At 40.1% G+C, this 23,408-nt stretch overlaps 1 protein-coding gene across 1 annotated transcript in view; it reads right to left on the reverse strand.

The window, feature by feature from the left end:
* The window catches only part of pcsk5a (proprotein convertase subtilisin/kexin type 5a), a 67,068-nt gene that overhangs the window by 35,064 nt on the left and 8,596 nt on the right, over window positions 1–23,408 (reverse strand). The window contains exons 6-19 of the mRNA XM_034125948.1: window positions 22,855–22,943; window positions 22,585–22,757; window positions 21,182–21,376; window positions 16,442–16,542; window positions 15,871–15,974; window positions 14,883–15,000; window positions 12,725–12,901; window positions 9,652–9,782; window positions 8,339–8,455; window positions 7,306–7,408; window positions 4,939–5,129; window positions 2,477–2,561; window positions 1,213–1,316; window positions 621–744 (exon numbers count right to left, since the gene is read on the reverse strand). Coding sequence (XP_033981839.1) covers window positions 621–744; window positions 1,213–1,316; window positions 2,477–2,561; window positions 4,939–5,129; window positions 7,306–7,408; window positions 8,339–8,455; window positions 9,652–9,782; window positions 12,725–12,901; window positions 14,883–15,000; window positions 15,871–15,974; window positions 16,442–16,542; window positions 21,182–21,376; window positions 22,585–22,757; window positions 22,855–22,943 — 1,812 coding nt within the window. The remainder of the gene's footprint in view (window positions 1–620; window positions 745–1,212; window positions 1,317–2,476; window positions 2,562–4,938; window positions 5,130–7,305; window positions 7,409–8,338; window positions 8,456–9,651; window positions 9,783–12,724; window positions 12,902–14,882; window positions 15,001–15,870; window positions 15,975–16,441; window positions 16,543–21,181; window positions 21,377–22,584; window positions 22,758–22,854; window positions 22,944–23,408) is intronic.

Here is a 23,408-nt window from a genome sequence, read left to right on the forward strand (position 1 = left end):
GGACGAGAGAGAGAGACACTGAACACATGCACACACACACACACACTGAAAAGCAAATAATTACAGAGGACATAATCTGCTCCGTTTAATTTTTATATTTAGTGCCTCTCCTGTGACATGTCTCCATGCTTTAATGTTCAAAAAGCTCTTTATTTTTCTCACCCTCTGTCTGAAACCAGAGCCCAGTCTGCTCTGATTGGTTAGCTGGCCGGCTCTGTTGTGATTGGTCAACCACTTAGATATGTCCCACCCCTAAGCCTATCACGTACAATGTGTTTGGAGCGCTAGCCAATAGGAGCGCACATGTTACATACTGATGTCACTATGTTCAGGAACGTTGGGATTTTAGCCCCTGCAGACCATTTACATGCACTAAAACCTGTATAACACACTACAGGAGAGGTGAACCCATTATAGGGCCACTGCTTAAATAACTCTATTACAAGTAAAAGTCCCTTTACTTAAGTACACAAGTATTATCAGCTAACACACACGCACACGCACACGCACACACACACACACACACACACACACACACACACACACACACACACACACACACACACCTGTCATCAGCAGATAAACACTCCTCCCACACCTGAACACACACCAGTGCTCACCTCCTACACACTCTGTTCTCAGCAGCCACCTCTGCGTAGAATCCGTCGCTGCAGGAGGACACACACCTCCACTCCTCCATCAGGTGACCGTCTGCACAGCTGGAGCACAGCGCTACACCTGCACCTGATGGGGCACGGTGCATTAAAGAAGGTTTTTTTAAATAGAAACAAGTCACAGGAGAGAACTGCAAGAAAACATGTGATGTGTTCTGATGTAGGGCTGGACGATGTCTTACTATACCTCGATATGGGTCATTTAATATCTTGATAACAATATAGAATCACAATATATAATGTTTTCTAGTGATAAGATAGAATAAATAGTCTTTATACATTCCCACAATTTTTGTTTATTCCTGTGGGAATTTTACATTCAAATAAATACATACAAATTAAACATTTAATAGGTACAATTAAGTATATAAATGTATATATTTCCAGCTGAACATTGATTATATTTTCATGCATTGCACACAGAGCATACAAGGCAATATTTGTTATTAAAAATACCCATTAAAAGAGGGAAGCTTTAGTCCAGTTTGTCAACTTTTTCAAATGATGCCACCTTTAAAGAGGTGACCTTTGACCTCACCTGCACAGGTAGCGCAGGCCTCATCACAGGCTCTGCATGTTCCCTCCTGCTCGTCGTGGAAAAATCCCACAGAGCAGCTCTGCTGGCAGCGGTTCCCCTGCAGACTGCAGAGCATGTGTCACACACACACACACACACACACACACACACACACACACACACACACACACACACACACACACACACACACACACACACACACACACACACACACACACACACACACACACACACACACACACACACACACACACACACACACACACACACACACTAATCATGAGACACCGTGAAGATGACTCAGTGCCTCCAGCCCACAGCCCACCACCCAGCAGTACTTGATGAACTGAGTCAGTGAACACAGCATCCCGGAAACGTCTAACTCTACTGTAGTTCCGTCTAATCCAAAAATGTATGTATCCACATGTAGCAATGAGCTTGACTCCAACAAAAATACGTCTCAGGTAAGTTTGGCTGACTCAAACAAAAGGTATCAGTACAAACACATATTTTCAAAGGTCAAAAATGTATATTGCTCCGTGATTCTTTTCTCCTTCTAATTACCAGCAGCTGCGGTCGGCGATGACGTCAATTTTACAACGGCTGGTTTAAATAAATGATATAATAATACTAATAACAAAGAATTACAATGTTCAAATATATCTATACGTATCCATACATAATATATAAAATTATACATTTTAACATATGCCTACATTTACAAAATGGCGATTGATTTGGGATGTTTTCCCGTGGCACGATGAGGTGATGGGACTTCTGGTCTTTTGGATAATACTGGGAAACACAGAGAGGAGGCTGAACTGATGTCGACTGATACTAGGCCGACCTGGAAGCTAGCACCCTTGAAATTAAGATGGACGAGTTTTGGGATTTTTGGGGATTTCTTTTGAATTTTTGGGAATTCTTTTGAATTTTTGGGAATTCTTGGAAATATTTTAGAATTTTTTGGAATTTCTTGGAATTTTTGGGAATTTTTCTTTTTGAGCTTTGTGTGTAAAGAGGAGGAAAGCACAGTAATTTGAATGGACAAAAAAAACTGTTGCTTTTTCTAATTGTTATGATGCTGCAGAACGTGTGTGTGTGTGTGTGTGTGTGTGTGAGAGAGTGTGAGTATGAGTATGAGTATGAGTATGAGTGTGAGTGTGAGTGTGAGTGTGAGTGTGAGTGTGAGTGTGAGTGTGAGTGTGAGTGTGTGTGTGTGTGTGTGTGTGTATGTGTTTACGGAACATTTCTCTCCGCTCACCTGGTGTCTGGTTTGCACTCGGTGCAGACCCTGGAGGACGTGCACTTCAGACAGCTCTCACTGCACTCCCTGCACACGTTTGCATCTGTGGGGAAATTAAACAACACGCACATCAGAGCCATTTCATCAATCTCCCTCACACACCCCTCAACTGCACTCACATCAACTGACTATTCATTATCCGGCTCAGATGCAGCTGGTTACACACCAACCATGGACCCTCACAGGTGGAGGAGGCTCTTTCTGTATTGTTCAAGTGTAACTTCTGTATTTTTCAACACATTTTCCAATGATATTGTGTCTTAGTGACTAATGGGGTCAACACTTTTTTAATTTGTCATGTTTAGAGAATTAAGGAAATCTGCAGTCGCTAAAAGGGTTGCATTGCCCAAAATATTCCCTTTAATATGTAATAAGGAGGCCTTCATATATTTATATGAGAGCCTGAAAACTGCATTTTATTGACATTTTTCTTTTTGAAACCTTATTGAAATCGCAAAATGGACCAGTGCAATATTCAAATAGCAGGAAACACATTATTTGTTTAAAGGTTTGTATTTAGGAGGTGCAGAGATATACAGGCCAACAAATGATATTCTATAGACTTCAAAAAACACATTTGTTTGGTACAAATCTTCATGACTGCACTCACATCACATGACTATTCATTATCCGGCTCAGATGCAGCTGGTTACACACCAACCATAGACCCTCACAGGTGGAGGAGGCTCTTTCTGTATTGTTCAAGTGTAACTTCTGTATTTTTCAACACATTGTCCAATGATATTGTGTCTTAGTGACTAATGGGGTCAACACTTTTACATTTGTCAAGTTTAGAGCATGAATGAAGTCTGCAGGCGCTAAAAGGGTTGCTTTGTTATCCTACCTTGCAATCCCGTACCATCATAAACGTCCATTAAAATGTCTTGTTGTGATCATAAGTAATAGCAGCATTAGAGAGAGGACCCTACAGAGGAATAAGCTTTTTTATTTGCCCATCATATGATCTAGTTTATTTGTTATTGTCTCTATCCAATAGTTATTGTTCTGATATCTACAGAAACACCACATCCACATTGTTGGAATGGGATGAATACGCTTTGCTTTCTGAACAACACAACACAACACACACGTTCTGAATCTCTCTCCTGTTTCCACCTTTGTCTTACGGAAAGAAGTCTCCTCTTCTGAGATTTCAAATCAAGTTTCTTGGCTGCACTTTTCTTTAAAACTTGAACAATTTCAAACTCTTGTCCCATTACTCACTTAGACACAATATCATGGGAACACAGGGTCCAGGTCAAAACACAGAGAAGTTTACCTTTGATGAGTCAGTAGACAAGTAGGCAAATAATGTGATAATTGTTTAAGCGTTTCAGTCATATTTCATGCAAAATTGGAAATTCAGAAACTTTGCACGACTTTTTTAGACACACAAAAACAGACCGGATTCATGCGGGAAATTCCTTATTAGTTACTAAGACACAAAATCATGCAATACTTTAAAGGGGACCTATCATGCAAAATGCACTTTTTGATGTCTTCTATACATCAATATGTGTCCCCGGTGTGTCGGGGAACTCACGCAGCGTCAGAAAATAAACCCCTCTCTCTTTTCCTCCGTACCCAAATCTCTAAAAACGGGGGAACAACGGAGCTGATCCAGATTTGTGTCCGATATGACGTAATATCTGAAATGTGGACCCACAGCCCTATCAGAGACGTTGCTATCAGAAACAATGCCAGACTGTTTTGGACGTAATATGGTCGGTGTTTACATTAGCATCGCTAACACTCAGAGCTAACCTGTACTGGAGAGCATGTGTGTGAAGAAGCAGGAAATAAAAAGGAACTCACCTTGTGGTATAACCGGCAAGAGAGAAAGCCTTTGAGCTCCATACTGTTTCAGAAACAATCCTTGATAATCCATGATATGGCGTTTCATCACGGCAGTATTTAGTTTAGACGGTAGCTGCCGGGTCCCGCATGAGCTCAGACCCCTCCTTTTTTTTTAAAGCTTTATACCCCAAATCAGCACTTTTGAAACAGGAAGTGAAATAGAGGGATATGAGGCATGGCTAGAATGGGTGATCTGTTTGGTATTTTGAGCAAAACACTTCATAGACATGTTTTTTATATATTTGTATATATCTGAGACCTATGCTATTGCCTAAAAGTAGCATGATAGGTGACCTTTAAGATACCAAAGTTACCCTTTAAGTTTAACTACCAAACATGTGATAGAAACTCACCTCTTTGCACTGGCTTTTAATACTAGTTGATCATAACATTTTTACATTTGTATGTGTTTTTATGTTGTAATCATGTTTTTAATTATTGTGTTATTTTATCTCCTGAATGTTGTAAGTCTCTTGTTGTGCAGCACTTTGGTCAACTGAGGTTGTTTTAAATGTGCTATATATATATAAATAACACCACATGTTTGAGGTCAGATATCCTACCGTGGTCCAGGTAGTATTTCTCTCCACAGGAGGCGCTGCAGGTGTTGGTTTCCTCCGTCAGGTGATGTTTGGGTAAACAGGAAGTGCACTGATCACTGCGACTTCCTGTGCAGCTCTCGCAGGACGAGAAGCATCTCTTACAGCGCCGCCGGTCGCCCCAGAACCCCCGCGGACACTCGGACACACACATCCTGTCGGACACACACACACACACACACAGAGAGAGGTGAGACTCTTTACATGAGTGGGAGTGAGGTTCCTTTTTTAACCATCATAATGTGAAATCATGGCCATTTCTTGAGTTCAAAATCTTGTATTAAAGCTGATGATTGTATATTTACTGCTTATTTTACTACTAAAAGTGCTGCTAATCTACTACAACTTGTGATATTAATAGTACTGCTAATGTTGCAGATACTACTGGTAATGGTACTACCAAAAGTGCTGCAAATTCTACTACAACTACGGATAATAATACTTCTATTGATGCTGATAATTGTATTAATATTGCTAATTTTACTACCTAATCTACTACAACTTGTGATATTAATAGTACTACTAATGTTGCAGATACTACTGGTAATTGTACTACTAAAAGTGCTGCTAATCTACTACAACCACTGCTGCTGATACGATAACTATCACTGCTAATTGTACTGCTGATAAAACTTTTGCAAATTCTACTTCAACATTTTTGCTAAATCAACTTCAACCAGTTCAAAATCTTGCAAAATATACAAAAAGATGGACTTTATAACAGATACTTTTCATTTTGCTGCAATAAATGTTTTTTTTTAAACTATAGATTGATGTGTTCATGGTTTCTCTGTCTATCTATCTAAGAAAAGCAGGAAATCTCTATATTGTTTAGGCTGAAAACAGCATTTCATGATGTTTTGTATTAAAATGACCATAGCTAATTCAAAAAAGGAGGAGGACTAGTTGAAAAGTTGACTAATCGTTGCCGCTCTGAACACTTCGATCACATACTATACTAAGGCTGCACAATAAGTCCATTTCATCCAAATCGCAATACAGTATGAACTAGTGCAATAGTTAAAGCCCAATGTTTGTTAAAGGCTAGATATGTGATCAAATATCATAATAAAGAATTGTGGAGCTGCAGAAACATTCAGGCCTACAAATCATAGTCTACAGACTTAATGGAATATATTTGTTTGATAAGTGTAAACTTCTTCCCACCCCTTTAAGGATGTGTAATTCAAGGGCCCATGTCATGCTTTTCTGGTTCTTACCCGTCCCCTTGTGTGTTATGAAGGTTGTTCTGCATGTAAACGGTCTGCAGAGTCACAAACCCTCAAAGTACACCCTGTAGCGAGTAAAACTCTAACACAGAGAAGACCTGTCTATGCTGCCCCAGAATGCCTCGTTGGAGACTTCTCTTTTTCCATTGTTTACTTCCTGGGTTCTGTGAACACCCAGATCAACAACAAATGACCGGATTGGCCCAAATGGACCAATCCGTGGAGCACCTCACACACCTGGATCCCTTGGCTAACTAACAGGGAGTCCCAATTGACTTGCATAGAGCTCCCTGAGCGCTGGTAATAGACGAGTTGGGATGGTGGAGAAATGCTCTCCGCAGACCCATTCTCACAGCGTTTATAAACCTTTTTCTTACTCAATATCAAGCCACACTTATTGTTTTTACTTCGGCTGTGAGTGTGTGTGTGTGCTCAGGATGAGTTTCGCGCTGTCCCGCTGTATCGCCGACCCGGAAACCTGTCCGCTCCTCGCTGGCGAGCAGCAACGAGCCTCGCAACGCCCCGACCAATCAGAGCACACTTGGTTCACAGGGAGGGGGGGTGGCAGGAGCTCCAACAAGCCGTTTAGGACAGAGAGTGAATACACATACTATACAGAGATGCTGTATGAGAAACCAATGTGAGTTTGGAAAATTGCACAATATAAATATATTTTAGTAGACCTCAACAATGGAAATATGATCAGTAGAAATGGCCATGACATGGGACCTTTAAGTCGATTATTTGTTTATATATAATTTAGAATCAGTAACATTTTGTATTGTATAATAATTCTCATGTTAACTATTTGTATTATTGTTTTACACATTCAAAATAAATCTAATCAAATCAAATCAAAGACCCAGTAAAATATTATTTCAATGATTTTGAGATTTGACAAATTAACAATTCCTCCAACATCATGAATCATAATTGCAATAATATATTTTACACGTGTATTTTTCTATGAGCTTGTTTTATTTAATTATTTTTGGCTTTTTCATGTTTTTAAATGCCATTTTATAATGTGATTCCACTGCATTTTCTTTGCACATTGCATTCTGGGTGTTCGCTCTGCTCTCCCTCTCTGAATCCGGCTGACCTTGTGCTGTTCTTGAACTTGAGGAAGAAGTGTGAACATGTGACACACTGCTGCGGGCCGGGCCCCTCACAACCATCAGCGTTGCATTCTGGGTCGCAAGGTCCTGGAAGGGAAAACAAACATAACGTCACCACGGAGGAAACAACACACACTGCTGACGGAGCAAAAAACTCCACCAGTGAATATCAGAGAGGAAACTCAGTGGACATTTTTTTTAAACGTACACATCTTTTTAGATTAGCAACACCCCTCTTTTAATTGGTCTTTCAATCGTTATAATTTATTTGTAGACAGTTGTATTTGTTTATTTATTCTATAGGTTTTCATTTATATATATTTTACAGCTTCATTAGCGACGTCCCTTTTTTATTCTCATTATTTATTTATTTATTATCAGTATTTGTATTATTGTATTTATTTATTTTGCCTTTACTTTTATAATTTTGTATTTTATTGCATTTTCTTATTCTTATCATACCCTTTACCTCCGTGTGTCCCACTGTAATCCTGGATTCCCCCTATATCAAAAAAGGTTCATCTTAATCTCTTAATATATTGTTGCTGTGCTGCATGTGTTTGACCTGAAGTGAAGTTCTTGTTTTTAGTTTTAACCGTGACGTGTGCCATGTTGGTTAAAGCACTTTGAGCTGCACCTGGTTCAAGGTTCAAGGTTCAAGGTTCTTTATTGTCAAACTAACATAGCTACAGAGTAATTATGTCGTTGAAAATCTCTTATGTCACAGGCTTCTCCAACAATGCAACATAATAACAATACAGATAGCAAGAGCCATACAAAAAGAAAAATAGTTATAAAATAAAGTGATGATGTGGAATAGTGCAGTACGAGTCTATATACAAGTTATTGGAATGATATATATTAGATACATATTACTGAGTAGCAGATGAATGTTTTGAAGTTGTTTCAGCAGTTCAATTGTTTAACAGTCTCACTGGTGTATGGAAAGAGCTTTACAAATATTATTATTATTATTATTATTATAACTCTGCATTACAGTGCGGTCACATGACTCACTGCTGTACTCCTCAGTGAGGTCACTATCCATCGGCGTCTCAGCAGATCTCACTCGATGCCTGGGGTACGGTGGCCCCGAGGTGCCAAAAATCACCAGGGAGATCTCCTTTAGCCTCCCTGTGAAACCTAAAGAGATGAGAGGAAGATGAGAGGAAGATGAGAGGAAGATGAGAGGAAGATGAGAGGAAGATGAGAGGAAGATGAGAGGAAGATGAGAGGAAGATGGGGGGCATGTAAATAGTAGCAGGAACCGTAAAGACCTTAAAGGAGTAGAAATACTCACTGTATTTTAGCTGCTGCGCTTTAAAGGTCACCTATTATGCAAAATATACTTCTTCATGTCTCTTCTACATCAACATGTGTCCCCTCTTCTTCATGTCTCTTCTACATCAACATGTGTCCCCTCTTCTTCATGTCTCTTCTTCATCAACATGTGTCCCCTCTTCTTCATGTCTCTTCTACATCAACATGTGTCCCCTCTTCTTCATGTCTCTTCTTCATCAACATGTGTCCCCTCTTCTTCATGTCCTCTTCTACATCAACATGTGTCCCCTCTTCTTCATGTCTCCTCTACATCAACATGTGTCCCCTCTTCTTCATGTCTCTTCTACATCAACATGTGTCCCCTCTTCTTCATGTCTCTTCTACATCAACATGTGTCCCCTCTTCTTCATGTCTCTTCTACATCAACATGTGTCCCCTCTTCTTCATGTCTCTTCTACATCAACATGTGTCCCCTCTTCTTCATGTCTCTTCTACATCAACATGTGTCCCCTCTTCTTCATGTCTCTTCTACATCAACATGTGTCCCCTCTTCTTCATGTCTCTTCTTCATCAACATGTGTCCCCTCTGTGTAAAGAGACTCTGAAAGTTTCAGGAACAAAGATTCTCTCTCTTTTTCTCCTGATCCATTTTTATAAAAACCTGTCTGAAAATGAGCTGATCAGATTTTGGCCACTTGATGATGTCATAACGATGTTTTGGCTTGTGTAACCATTAGCCAATCACCAACCAAGGTAACCCCCCCCCCCCCCACCTTATCACCTGAATCTCCTCCTAGAGCACCATTGAGTTCTTTGTAACCAAATCTCTCTCAGAGGGGCGTGGGGAGGGGCTCCTTATTTTCATCTAAAGTAACAGACAGAGAATCAGCACTTTGGAAACAGGGCTGAAACAGAGGGGATTATGGGATGCTGCAATGATCTGTTTGGTGTTTCAGCCAATCAGAGACAGGCTCTGTATATATCTGAGAAACAGTATAATAGGGGACCTTTAATGTGTGTAATTATCATTATTGTGTGATGCTACAGACCTGGTTTCTCCCTCCTCTCAGAGGAAGAGTCTCTGATCTTCAGAGTCCACCCCCCCGCTGCCGGCTCCCCCCAGCTGTGAGTCGTCATCAGTTCCCACGCCGGAAACCCCTCGGTGGAGTCGTCAAAGGGCCTGAACACAAACGTTACATAATCAGGAAAAATACTACTACTAACACTACTACTACTACTGCTGCTGCTGATAGTACTATTACCAAACTACTGTATTTCTACTGATTATTCAAATACTTAAAGTACTGCTTACTCGACTACAACTACTATTAGTGCTGATGATAATACTACTACTACTACTACTGCTGATTCTAATAGTACTATTACTACTGCATTTCTACTGCTTATTCAAATACTTAAAGTACTGCTTACTCGACTAAAACTACTATTAGTGCTGGTGATAATACTATTACTTCTGTATTTCTTCTGCTGCTTATTCAAATGCAAAAAGTACTGCTTATTCGAATACAACTACTACGACTGCTGATGATAGTACTGTTACTATGTACTTCTACCGATTCAAATACTAAAAGTACTGCTTACTCGACTACAACTACTATTAGTGCTGGTGATAATACTATTACTGTATTTCTACTGCTGCTTATTCAAATACTAAAAGTACTGCTTATTTGAATACAACTACTGCTGCTGATAATACTATTACTACTGCTTATTAAAATACTAAAAGTACTACTTATTCAAATACTAAAAGTACTATTTATTCAAATACAAAAAGTACTGCTTATTCCAATACAACTACTACGACTGCTGATGATAATACTACTACTACTACTGCTGATTCTAATAGTACTATTACTACTGCATTTCTACTGCTTATTAAAATACTAAAAGTACTGCTTATTCGAATACGCAGTACTGCTGATGATAATACTACTACTACTACTACCACTACTGCTGCTGATTCTAATAGTACTATTACTACTGTATTTCTACTGCTTATTAAAATACAGAAAGTACTGCTTATTCGATTACAACTACTACGACAGAAACAGAACTTTGTCACAGCCGGTTGTTTTGCTGTAATGCAAACGGGGGATGCTAATACTAATTCTACTACCAAATATTTGCATATAGGTCTGTACAATAGATAGCATTATACAGAACATACAGAACATGTAGCATAACCTAGCATTGCATCATTCCTGCCTACATATAATTATTGTTGTTAACGCTCTTAAATGCTTACATTTTTGACTTTGGCTTTAACACCAACTGAATTACTGTGAACACCACAACCACCACGATTTGAACAAAGTCATTAAGACTCAAGTTTGTCTCGTTGCTTTTCTCTGTGTTGTTGGCATTACAGTTGGCAAGCTGCAAACTGCATGGAGTTGAAATTTGCCAACAATTAAAAAATGCCAGATTCCCGCTCTGCTACCAGTTTACTGAACCATATGAGCACAACTCGGGGAGTGTTTGCCAACATCAAAATGTTTTTCTGTAATGAGACAATGTGCCAAACTGACAAATTAAACACTGTGGAGAATTGTGCTTAAAACTAAAGTGTTAATTGATGCTTATACATTACTGTTTAACAGAAACCATGAGGAGCTTTACGGTGAGGATGTGTGGTTGGATATTCCTCAAATGATTTAGCATTTGTCTGAGCTACCTGTTGGAGCCATTTATAATGAAATATTATGAATGTTTTGTATGTGATGTTTTATTATTGTTTTGATTGATGCCGACTACCTTGGTTGCTGATTGGCTAATGGTTACACAAGCCCAAACATCGTTATGACATCACAAAGTGGACAAAATCTGATCAGCTCATTTTCAGACAGGTTTTTATATAAATGGATCAGGACAAAAAGAGAGAGAATCTTTGTTCCTGAAACTTTAAGAGTGTCTTTCCACAGAGGGGACACATGTTGATGAAGAAGAGACATGAAGAAGAGGGGACACATGTTGATGTAGAAGAGACATGAAGAAGAGGGGACACATGTTGATGAAGAAGAGACATGAAGAAGAGGGGACACATGTTGATGAAGAAGAGACATGAAGAAGAGGGGACACATGTTGATGTAGAAGAGACATGAAGAAGAGGGGACACATGTTGATGTAGAAGAGACATGAAGAAGAGGGGACACATGTTGATGTAGAAGAGACATGAAGAAGAGGGGACACATGTTGATGTAGAAGAGACATGAAGAAGAGGGGACACATGTTGATGAAGAAGAGACATGAAGAAGAGGGGACACATGTTGATGTAGAAGAGACCTGAAGAAGAGAGGACACATGTTGATGTAGAAGAGACATGAAGAAGAGGGGACACATGTTGATGTAGAAGAGACATGAAGAAGAGGGGACACATGTTGATGTAGAAGAGACATGAAGAAGAGGGGACACATGTTGATGTAGAAGAGACATGAAGAAGAGGGGACACATGTTGATGTAGAAGAGACATGAAGAAGAGGGGACACATGTTGATGTCGAGGAGACATGAAGAAGAGGGGACACATGTTGATGTAGAGGAGACATGAAGAAGAGGGGACACATGTTGATGTAGAGGAGACATGAAGAAGAGGGGACACATGTTGATGTAGAAGAGACATGAAGAAGAGGGGACACATGTTGATGAAGAAGAGACATGAAGAAGAGGGGACACATGTTGATGTAGAAGAGACATGAAGAAGAGGGGACACATGTTGATGTAGAAGAGACATGAGAAGAGGGGACACATGTTGATGTAGAAGAGACATGAAGAAGAGGGGACACATGTTGATGTAGAGGAGACATGAAGAAGAGGGGACACATGTTGATGTAGAAGAGACATGAAGAAGAGGGGACACATGTTGATGAAGAAGAGACATGAAGAAGAGGGGACACATGTTGATGTAGAAGAGACATGAAGAAGAGGGGACACATGTTGATGTAGAAGAGACATGAAGAAGAGGGGACACATGTTGATGTAGAAGAGACATGAAGAAGAGGGGACACATGTTGATGAAGAAGAGACGTGAAGAAGTGGATGTTGCACAATAGGTGACCTTTAATGTGGATGCGCTTTGATCTTTTTCTGACCGCTCGTAACACTACCTGTTATTGAGCAGCTTGGACTCGGTGCCTGATGGAGATGTGAGCGTGATGGAGAGGTCTCCGCGGCGCCGATGATCGATGGAGAGCCGGACGACCACATGCTCCACGAAAACAACTCGAGAAGAGCAGCCGCTGCTCTGAAACACCGACGTCAGCACCGAGCCCGGGAACATAGCTCTGTGGTGTCAGGAACACGGGGAAAAGACACACAGTGAGAAGTGAGATGTAGTTAAGCACATTGGCTGGCAGAGAACTCTCTGTTCCATAGCTTCTCTTGGACTTAAAATCACACTGTACATTTGACTATTCAGTTCAATATTTAATATCCCATCACTCACATACTTAAGTATATATAATAACTTGCTTTATATTTTGTTATTGTTAATTTGTAAATTCAACATGTATATTTTCTACTTTCTTGTTTATTTCTAGTCTTTTAATTTTGATTGTACAATGCCTTTAGTCATTGTACTTTACCTGAGTATTTAGAATAGATTAGATGTACTTAACTGATCCCAAATCAGGAAATAGTTTTGACACAGAAGCATTTTAACAAAGCATTACCCAACAGTTATAAATATAATAAAATAAATCAAACAATAAACAGTATTAATACATATCTAAACAGTAGGAAGGTAATTTAAATCATGCGACATGCAATCTAAAATGGAAATAGACCAATCTACTACTAAAAAACGAAACAATAATGCTCTGAATGGTTAGCTGGCCAGCTCTGTTGTGATTGGTCAACCGCTTAGAGACACGTACAATGTGTTGGAGCGCTAGCCAATAGATGTCCGAGTGTTACATAGTGATGTCACCATGTTCCGGAAGTAAAATATATCTGTATATTTCATGCAGATCACCATCCAGCTGCAATATGTTTATTATTCAGATGAGTTTTATTTTGGCTTCAGGGGAGGCGCAGCGGGAGAAAAAAATAACCGAGAAACAGTGAAATCTAGCTGGTTAACTTCAGCTAACTTTATGCGAGCGGCAACATGGATCGATTTTTAGTGAAGTTACTAAATATAAATAAATATTTGAAAGTGAGAGAGGAGACAGCGGCCGTTTCTCAATGTCGAGTAAACCTGCTGCAGAGCCACTATTTCAAGTATACTACTTCATCGAGTGGCGCAGAAGGACTGTTTAATTTCATGTTAAATGCCCAGCATTCGGCGCCACTCGATGGCGTAGTATACTTGAAATAGTGGCTCTGCAGCAGGTTTACTCGACATTGAGAAACGGCCAGCGTCTGGCAGAAAACGGAGGAAGTATGACCACGATTATTTGAAGCTAGGATTTTCATGGACCGGTCCTGGCAGGGGTGGACTGGCCATCTGTGTGTTCTGGAGAATCACAGAACGGCCGGTCGTCAGCGGGCCGTTGACAGCCGGCACCGCCCTTTATTTTAATTGTAATAATACTTACTTTGATCAAAAGCCAGTACGGGTCAAGGCTGCAGCCAGAGGAGGATCTGCGTTTATTCCTGTCTACATTGCATCCCCGCATCATCCACCTGTGCGCATCAACGACGCAGACTCATTGTTCCCACTAAAGTAGGGCTGAGTGTGATAAGGAGGCAAAGCTGACGTTCAGTGTGTTGCCGGGAGCAGATACGGATTTATCCACGATGTTGAAAATGTTTTTAAAAAATGTTTAAAACATGATTAAAAGGTTTTTAAAAGTTATTGTTTAATGTTTTAAGGAGGTGACGCTACTCAGCCAATCAAATGGGTGCAGTCAGTGAGTCAGCACGATATATTCAAACTCACACAGAGACGAGACAAGAGGAGAGAAACAGTCGGAGTCATTTCAAATGGCGCGCTCAAAACAGAGAAAGGTAACTGGATAAATCCCACAAGGGATAATAGGGCCTCTTTAAGATTTGAAATGCAATCTTTCCACTGGTAACAGAGTATTCTTACAAGTAAGTATTGACAGATCTGAGTTCACTCTCCACCGCTGCACAGAGTGGGTGGCAGAGCGCAGAGAAACAAGAAGGGGAAGTAACGAGGAAGAGAAGCGTTCAAATAAAAGTGTGTGTGAGAATCGATGCGAGAGGAATCCATGAAGCGAGACAGGAATAGATGAAGTGTGATGAAAGAGGCGGGATGAAGGGGGAGTCCTGACGTCACGCCGAGCGACGGTTCGATACCTGCTGATCTGAGGGTCCTCCTGAACGCAGCTCCGCTGAGCCGGGACCCGTCTCCAACGCTGAGCCTCCAGAATCATCGCCTCGGCATCCAGCAGGCCGAAACCATACAGGTGGCTCACTGACACACACACACACACACACACACACACAACACACACACACACACACACACACACACACACACACACACACACACACACACACACACACACACACACACACACACACACACACACACACACACACACACACACACACACACACACACAGAGAGAGAGACACACACACACACACACACACACACACACACACACACACACACACACACACACACACACACACACACACACACACACACACACACACACACACACACACACACACACACACACACACATTAACTGGGGCATCAAAGCTTCTCTGATGGAGAACATGACGCAGCCTGAGACTCTGTAGGCGTTTTATTACTCAGTCTCTCATTAGCAGTGATGCAGACACTCAAGTGCTTTAGTGCACATTTGAGATACTTTAAGTGAGTTTATAATAATAATAATATACAAAATTAAATTAAATAAATAACTACAGAAAATAATAATAATATTTATAAAAATAATAAAACGAATAAATAATAATATAAAAGATAATAATATTAAAGAAACAATTAAAAAATAAATACAAATAATAATAATATGAATTAAAAGAGACATTTTAATAATAGTTATAATTATACTTTTTTGGAGGCACCTTTCAGGCCAGCCAAGGACACCTTACAATGCATTAAAAAATTGAATAAGGTAAAAAAAAAAAGCAGGACAGACATAACAAATATATAAATGATCTGTATTTGCCAAAATAAATTAAAAACAATAAAAAAATCACACCATGATTATTTTAATGTATGTATCGTAAATCATGTCGTTATTAATTCCAATTTGTCACAATTTGTTTTGCAATCAGATCAGATTAAGCAGAATTGAGATGGGAGTACCTCTGAATCCGGCTCCGTTCACGCTCCAGTCCGGATCAGGAAGACGATGGGATTTTGATGTTCGGACAATAATGTGTTGAACATCCCTCCAGGTCAGAAGAGGGCTGAGGAGGGGTCAACCAGAGAGGGATACACTTCATACGACCATCACTGGGTGAAGCAATTAACGCAGTGTGTGTGAGTGTGTGTGTGTGTGTGTGTGTGTGTGTGTGTGAGTGTGTGTGAGTGTGTGTGTGTGTGAGTGAGTGAGTGAGTGAGTGTGTGTGTGTGTGTGTGCTTGGCCTGCAGTGTGTGTGTGTGTGAGTGTGTGTGTGTGTGAGTGTACTTGGCCTGCAGTGAGTGAGTGAGTGAGTGTGTGTGTGTGTGTGTGTGAGTTTGTGTGTGTGTGTGAGTTTGTGTGTGTGTATGTCTGTGTGTCTGTGAGTGTGAGTGTACTTGGCCTGCAGTGAGTGAGTGAGTGTGTGTGTGTGTGTGTGTGTGTGTGTGTGTGTGTGTACTTGGCTTGCAGAGTGAGTGAGTGAGTGAGAGTGTGTGTGTGAATGTCTGTGTGTGTGTGTGTGTGTGTGTGTACTTGGCCTGCAGAGTGAGAGCGATGACCCCTGCTCCCACAGAGGAGGACAGCGAGGAGGCAGCTGTCGTCCGGCTGCAGCTCTTCTGAGGACCGAGCGTTACCTGTAAAACACACCAGAGCCTTTTAGCTTTTTCACATGCAACTGTATTCACCTGCAGCTACACACACCTTCGCCTGTCTTCTTTATTCAAGGACCCTAAAGAGGCCCTATTCAGCTGCTTGGGGTTTTCCCGTCTTTCCTTCTTCCTTTAGTCTCAGAGGCACATGAGATCAATCGTTCAGACAAAACCATTTTTAGCTTATATATGTATTCTGCATTTTGTATTGTTTTTTTTTTAAATTGCTGTTGTCAAATTTTTCTTATGTACTTTTAGTTATTTTATTTATTTTTTAAATTATTTTGTTGGTTGTACATGTTGTGTATTAATCTCAATTAAAATGTGATCACAAAAAATAATCATTGAGACAAAACCAACAGTTGTTTATTAAACATGTAATTAGGGTTAAAACGATCATAAATGACATTACACATACAAGGATTGACTGGAACTATAAAGGTGTGTAATGTAGTTAAAGTCTGCACAGGACACGAGTCATTTATATGTACTTTTTCAGTATTTAACTCATCTACTAGATCCATGATCCTGACATCGATTGCTTTTGTCTTCACCCACTTATCTGAGGATGTACAGTATTCAGTGGGTGTTTCTCAATCGCGAGTAAAGCTGCTTCAGAGCCACTATTTCAAGCATACTACGTCATCGAGTGCCGCCGAAGGACTGTTCCAATCTCCAGCATACTTGGAAATCTACCGAGCCCGGCGTACTCCGTTTGGAGAAATATCGAGTCTGCACATGAGTAGACTCCGCGGTCTTAAAATCCCCACAATGCTTTGCGCACGGACCAATTTCCCCAAATCTGTGGCGGAAGATGTAAGAGGCGGGGCCTCTCATATGACGCACACCTGCACACTTGCTAGCGTGTTCCACACTTCGTTTTCCGAATGCCAGGAAGTATTCTTGCCTCGCTTCTGAAGCAAGATGCTCGGCAGACATGTGCTACCAAGCAAGCGTACTCGCGATTGAGAAACACCCAGGGTTCATACACTTTTTCAGCAATGATTTTTCAATGACTTCTCCATGACCTTTACCTAATTTTCCATGACCAAGAAAATGACTCTTTCTCAGCGGTACCACTGAAAACGGTTTATTTTAACCTGGAACAGGAAAATAAGGTCTGCATATGAAACATGTTGTGCCTATCTGAAACAAATCAAATAGGCTTACTAGCTTCTACACGCTAAAGCAACTGAAATCTCTCACCAGCAAAACACCTCGACAGTTAAATGCCATTTTACGTTTCATGACTATACGATACAGTATTTATTATCGTTATAGTATTACTATTTCGGCGATTAGATCAAATATAAATTATATTTGATGCAACTTTAGTTACATTTCCATGACTTTTCCAAAACTTTGGGAAAATATTGTTTTCCATAACTTTTCCAGGGCCTGGAATTAACATTTTGAATTTCCATGACTTTTCCAGGTTTTTAATGACCGTAAGAACCCTGAGTATTATCCTTATCTCCCCATCTCTATAATTAATCATTTCTCCCCATGTATCAGGGTGTAACAGGTGCAGATTGATACAGTACACATTCCATTCTTTTCTCTGGTGGGTTGCCATGTGAAATACTAAAGATTACTGCCAACTAATTATGCAAAAAGAAGAAGAATTAAACGTAGAAGTAGGCAGTTATATATTCCATAGCAGGATATCTCCTCTAGCTTAAAGCAGCTTGTGGTTCGGCCGTTTAGTTTCTGCTCGCTCTCTTTCTGCAGCCCTCGTGAGTCTGTGGCTCTCAGGATGTTTACGAAGGCTCCTGCTGTATAATTATTATAATTACACGACTGCTTGCTGAGGTGCTTCACAGAACTGCTCTCATGGCTTGAAGTGCAAAACTACTCAGCGTCTGTTTAAGTGAAAGGGAAAATGCCAGATTGTGCATGAGAGTAAAGACCCTATAACCCCTCCTGTAAAGCAGGGTCTCAATAGCTCAATTAAATGGATTGTGTCTTTTGATTTGAAAAGTCATGATCCTACCAAAACAGAAAGTGATAGAGCCTTGGTGTTGGGATCAGGGGGTCACAGGTTCAAACCCCACTGCAGTCAGCATGTCGTTGTGTCCCTGAGACCCTTCACCCCAAATACCTCCTGTGGGGATTGTCCACAGTATTGAGTATGTAAGTCGCTTTGGATTAAAGCGTCTAACAAGTAATGTAATGTAATGTGTATTTGCTTGATTGACAGGTGTCTCAGACTATAATACTCGAATAAACGTGTATTGTGTATACAGGTAAACACATGTGTATTTTGTGATTTTAAGCAGCTGGATTGTTAAATCCGACAACAAACAATCCTTAAAATTCAACAAAACTTAGAAATATTTTAATAACAAATGATTTTGAAGTGATTTGTTGTCTTTCTAAATATATCAGAAATGATTCCTCGGCCTCTGGGAGTATGTGATGCTATGATAATCCATCCATCCATCCATCCATCCATCATCCATCATCCATCATCCATCAATCTTCTCCCGCTTCTCCGTGGTCGGGTCGTGGAGGTATCAGTTCCAGCAGAGAGCCCCAAACGTTCCTTTCCCCACATCAACCAGCTCTGACTGGGGGATCCCAAGGCGCTCCCAGGCCAGCGAAGAGATATAATCCCTCCACCTGGTCCTAGGTCTACCCCTCGGTCTCCTCCCAGCTGGACGTGCCTGGAACACCTCCCGGATGACTGAACTTCTCACCTTATCCCTAAGGGAGACGCCAGACACCCTGCGGAGGAAACCCATCTCGGCCGCTTGTATCCGCTATATGCTATGTAATCAAAATGAATATCATAAAACACTCATTATTTGGAGAAACAGGTGCATTATAATATTTAATTGACCATGTCCGTCATTTCTAAACTTTCTGAATGTTTTAACTAATGTCATGAATAAAAGTAGTTACAAATGTTAAATAAAAAATGAATATTCTTGAGAAAGAAATGCCATTTACTGTAAACCCAATTACTCGTTATTGTTATTGGAAACTAAATTATTCTTCTCCATTTGTTTTAATTGTATGCTTGTCTACAAGACTCTCACTGATGGACAAACAATTCACTGAATTCTTCTCAGCTGTTGAACACAGTCATAAAAAACTCTTTCAGGGAAGTTTCTTGAAAATGATAATATAAAATAAATACATATAAATACATGTCTACGTGCCAACTGAATGTTTTTACAAGATGTCCTGAATGGAACTTGTTAAAAATGTTAAATAAAAAAGATCCATCATTTCTCATGTCTGGAAAACCCACGATATTCCCCAAACATTCTAATCATAGCAGAGCGAGTATTTCCCCACCTTCCCAGCACAAGCCCAAAGTGAGGTTTGAGTTTTTATATATGCTGACGTTTTCATTGGTCCCTCTTCTTTAGAGAAGACCAGGAAATGATGGATACACGGATCGTGTTCAAATCAATAGGCACGCAATGACTCTAAATAATAATGATCACGCCACCAAACACACATTCAAACTAAAGGAACCAGCCTGTTTGGAAAATGTGAGAAGTAGAAAGTTCAGGTATTTGTGTTCAACATGTAAGAAGTAGAAAGTACAGGTATTTGGGTTCAACATGTAACAAGTAGAAAGTACAGGTATTTGGGTTCAACATGTAAGAAGTAGAAAGTACAGGTATTTGTGTTCAACATGTAAGAAGTAGAAAGTTCAGGTATTTGTGTTCAACATGTAAGAAGTAGAAAGTACAGGTATTTGAGTTCAACATGTAAGAAGTAGAAAGTACAGGTATTTGTGTTCAACATGTAAGAAGTAGAAAGTACAGGTATTTGGGTTCAACATGTAACAAGTAGAAAGTACAGGTATTTGGGTTCAACATGTAAGAAGTAGAAAGTACAGGTATTTGTGTTCAACATGTAAGAAGTAGAAAGTACAGGTATTTGTGTTCAACATGTAAGAAGTAGAAAGTACAGGTATTTGTGTTCAACATGTAAGAAGTAGAAAGTACAGGTATTTGTGTTCAACATGTAAGAAGTAGAAATTACAAGTATTTGTGTTCAACATGTAAGAAGTAGAAAGTACAGGTATTTGTGTTCAACATGTAAGAAGTAGAAAGTACAGGTATTTGTGTTCAACATGTAAGAAGTAGAAAGTACAGGTATTTGTGTTCAAAATGTAAGAAGTAGAAAGTACAGGTATTTGTGTTCAACATGTAAGAAGTAGAAATTACAAGTATTTGTGTTCAACATGTAAGAAGTAGAAAGTACAGGTATTTGTGTTCAACATGTAAGAAGTAGAAAGTACAGGTATTTGTGTTCAACATGTAAGAAGTAGAAAGTACAGGTATTTGTGTTCAACATGTAAGAAGTAGAAAGTACAGGTATTTGTGTTCAAAATGTAAGAAGTAGAAAGTACAGGTATTTGTGTTCAAAATGTAAGAAGTAGAAAGTACAGGTATTTGTGTTCAAAATGGAAGAAGTAGAAAGTACAGGTATTTGTGTTCAAAATGGAAGAAGTCAAAGTAAAAAGTGGTCAGAAAAATAAGTAGTGGAGTAAAGTACTGATACCAGAAAAATGTACTTAAGTACAGTAACAAAGTATTTGTACTCCACTACTTCCCACCTCTGTAGCAGAGCGAGTATTCCCCCCCCCATAGCCTCTACTCACCATCCCCTCCCCCCCGGGGTGGGCAGCAGCGAGGGTGGAGGAGCACCTCTCCAGATGTTCCAGATGTTCTGACCTGGAGCTGCTGATGGAGACGGTGTAGATGCTGCTGCTGTATCCGTCACAGGAGCAGTGGTCTCCTCTCAGACCCCCGCTACCGGAGGACCAGACGAACACTGAGCCCCTCCCCCGCCGACCCTGAGAACACAGAGGGCCTTTATTCATCATATTTACACTTTCTGATCATCAGGACAAGATATGAGGTCATCAATATTTTCTCACACACCAAGATCAGTGTGAATGGTCCTCTTTCTTTCAGGAAGGTTCCTTACGCAGTGAAATAACCCGGAGGTCTGTAAGTGCCATGATGAGAGCTGTTTGAATTCTCTAGATCAGGGGTGTCAAACTCAATTTCATCGCGGGCCACATTAGCATTATGGTTGCACTCAAAGGGCCGGTTGTAACTTTAAGACTATATAAAAATACATACATATTTAATATATATAAAATATATAACTTCATAATGAACTACGTCTGAAAGCAGAAGTCTGGGGCAAATAATTGCAAGTCTTTTCAGTGAGCATGTCACAAAATGATTTAAAAAGAAAAGCCAAATTCTGGAAAAAAGTCAAACTCAAAAAAAAGAAGTGACATTTTGAAAAAAAAGTAACATTTTGAAAAAAAGTCAAATTCTAAGAAAAAAAGTCTAATTTGAGATGCATTGTGGGACATGTAGTTTATGGGCAACGTGCTTCTGTAAATCGGCATGTAACCGTATAATAAACATATTATATTCTTTGCAAGCTCTTGTGGGGCCGCAGAAAATGAAGTCGTGGGCCGAAGTTGGCCCCCGGGCCTTGAGTTTGACACCCCTGCTCTAGATGATAGGAAAGGAGCTTCAATACTTCCTTTGTTATCTCCTTTAGGATGCATCGAATGCAACATTTAAAGTGACGCTCCAATATTTCATTCAAGAAAACCGACAAATGCAGATCATGTGAGTTACGCTGCTTATTAAACATTTTACATCTAATATGGCCATAGCTTGCCAAACTGGTTTCTTGTCTTAAACTTTCTCCAAAACGCTAATAACTGTTAAACTATCAAATATAATCAACATTTGACAGTGTTTCCTGAGTTGGGTGGTGTTTCTTAAAAAGGCCCTATTATGGACTTTGGGGTGTTCCACTTCCTGTAGTGTGTTTATAGGTTTTAGTGCATGTAAATGGTCTGCAAAGGCTAACATTCATGTGTTCTCTCCCCCTCCATGCCTGAAACGTCTCCAGTGGACTCCTTTGTTTACTTCTGGATCATAGTGTCACCAATGTTTTCCAGGAAGATTAGTAAGGAAAAAAGATAGGACCTGTTTTTTTGGGCTATTTGACTGCAGCCAAAATGTTTCTTACATTTTTGACGCCATTCTCTAAAGCGAGACGAGTCAGAGGCCCCGGTCCCTCCAAAGTGGCCCCGTCGTCTTCTGGCCCCCAGCTGGCTGAATAAATATCAATGTACTGAGGTCTGAAGCTCAGGGATTGGGCCTCCACCATGTCGGTCACATCTCCATCCAGCATGCGGATACCTACGAGCAGAAATAAAGTTAGAATCCTTCATACTCAACACTCTGACCTCCAGACGTCCTTGTTCTCTCCCTGTTTCATGTCGTCACTTGCTCTCACCACCGATGCGAGCGTTGAAAGAAACTCCGACGGTGCAGTGTGAGTTGTGAGCAGCTGCAGCGATCGTCCCTGCACTCTGAGTCCCATGGCTGAGAGAGAGAGATAGAGAGAGAGAGAACATCACAACATGAGGTTAGATGCATATGCATGAGCAGGAGACGGGCTATTTCTGTTACATCAAACCAGTGAGAAGACACAATTCAGACTGGGGGATTTGCATATCCATATATGCATGTAATTACCAGGAAAAGAAAAGCGTGCATTAATTAAACTTAGAAATGATGACGGGGATTTGCAGAAAACAGGAACAGGTGCAAAGACAAACGCAGATGCGATTTTAATTAATTTTGTTTTGGGTTTTTTGCTCTTTATCATGTGAAATGTATCAGGATGTGTGAGCGATACAATGCTGTGACCAATGTTCCAGTTCTTGTGAGGGTGGGGGGGATTCTGTTTGTTTTGTTATATGTAACAAAAGAGGGGTAGTAGTGCAATGTCCTGTAATAAGAAAACCAAATCCAGGAAATGTAAAAAATAGTTGTATTGTCTGTTAA

Source organism: Trematomus bernacchii, unplaced genomic scaffold, assembly GCF_902827165.1.
Source record: "Trematomus bernacchii unplaced genomic scaffold, fTreBer1.1, whole genome shotgun sequence".
Classification (NCBI taxonomy): Eukaryota; Metazoa; Chordata; class Actinopteri; order Perciformes; family Nototheniidae; genus Trematomus; species Trematomus bernacchii.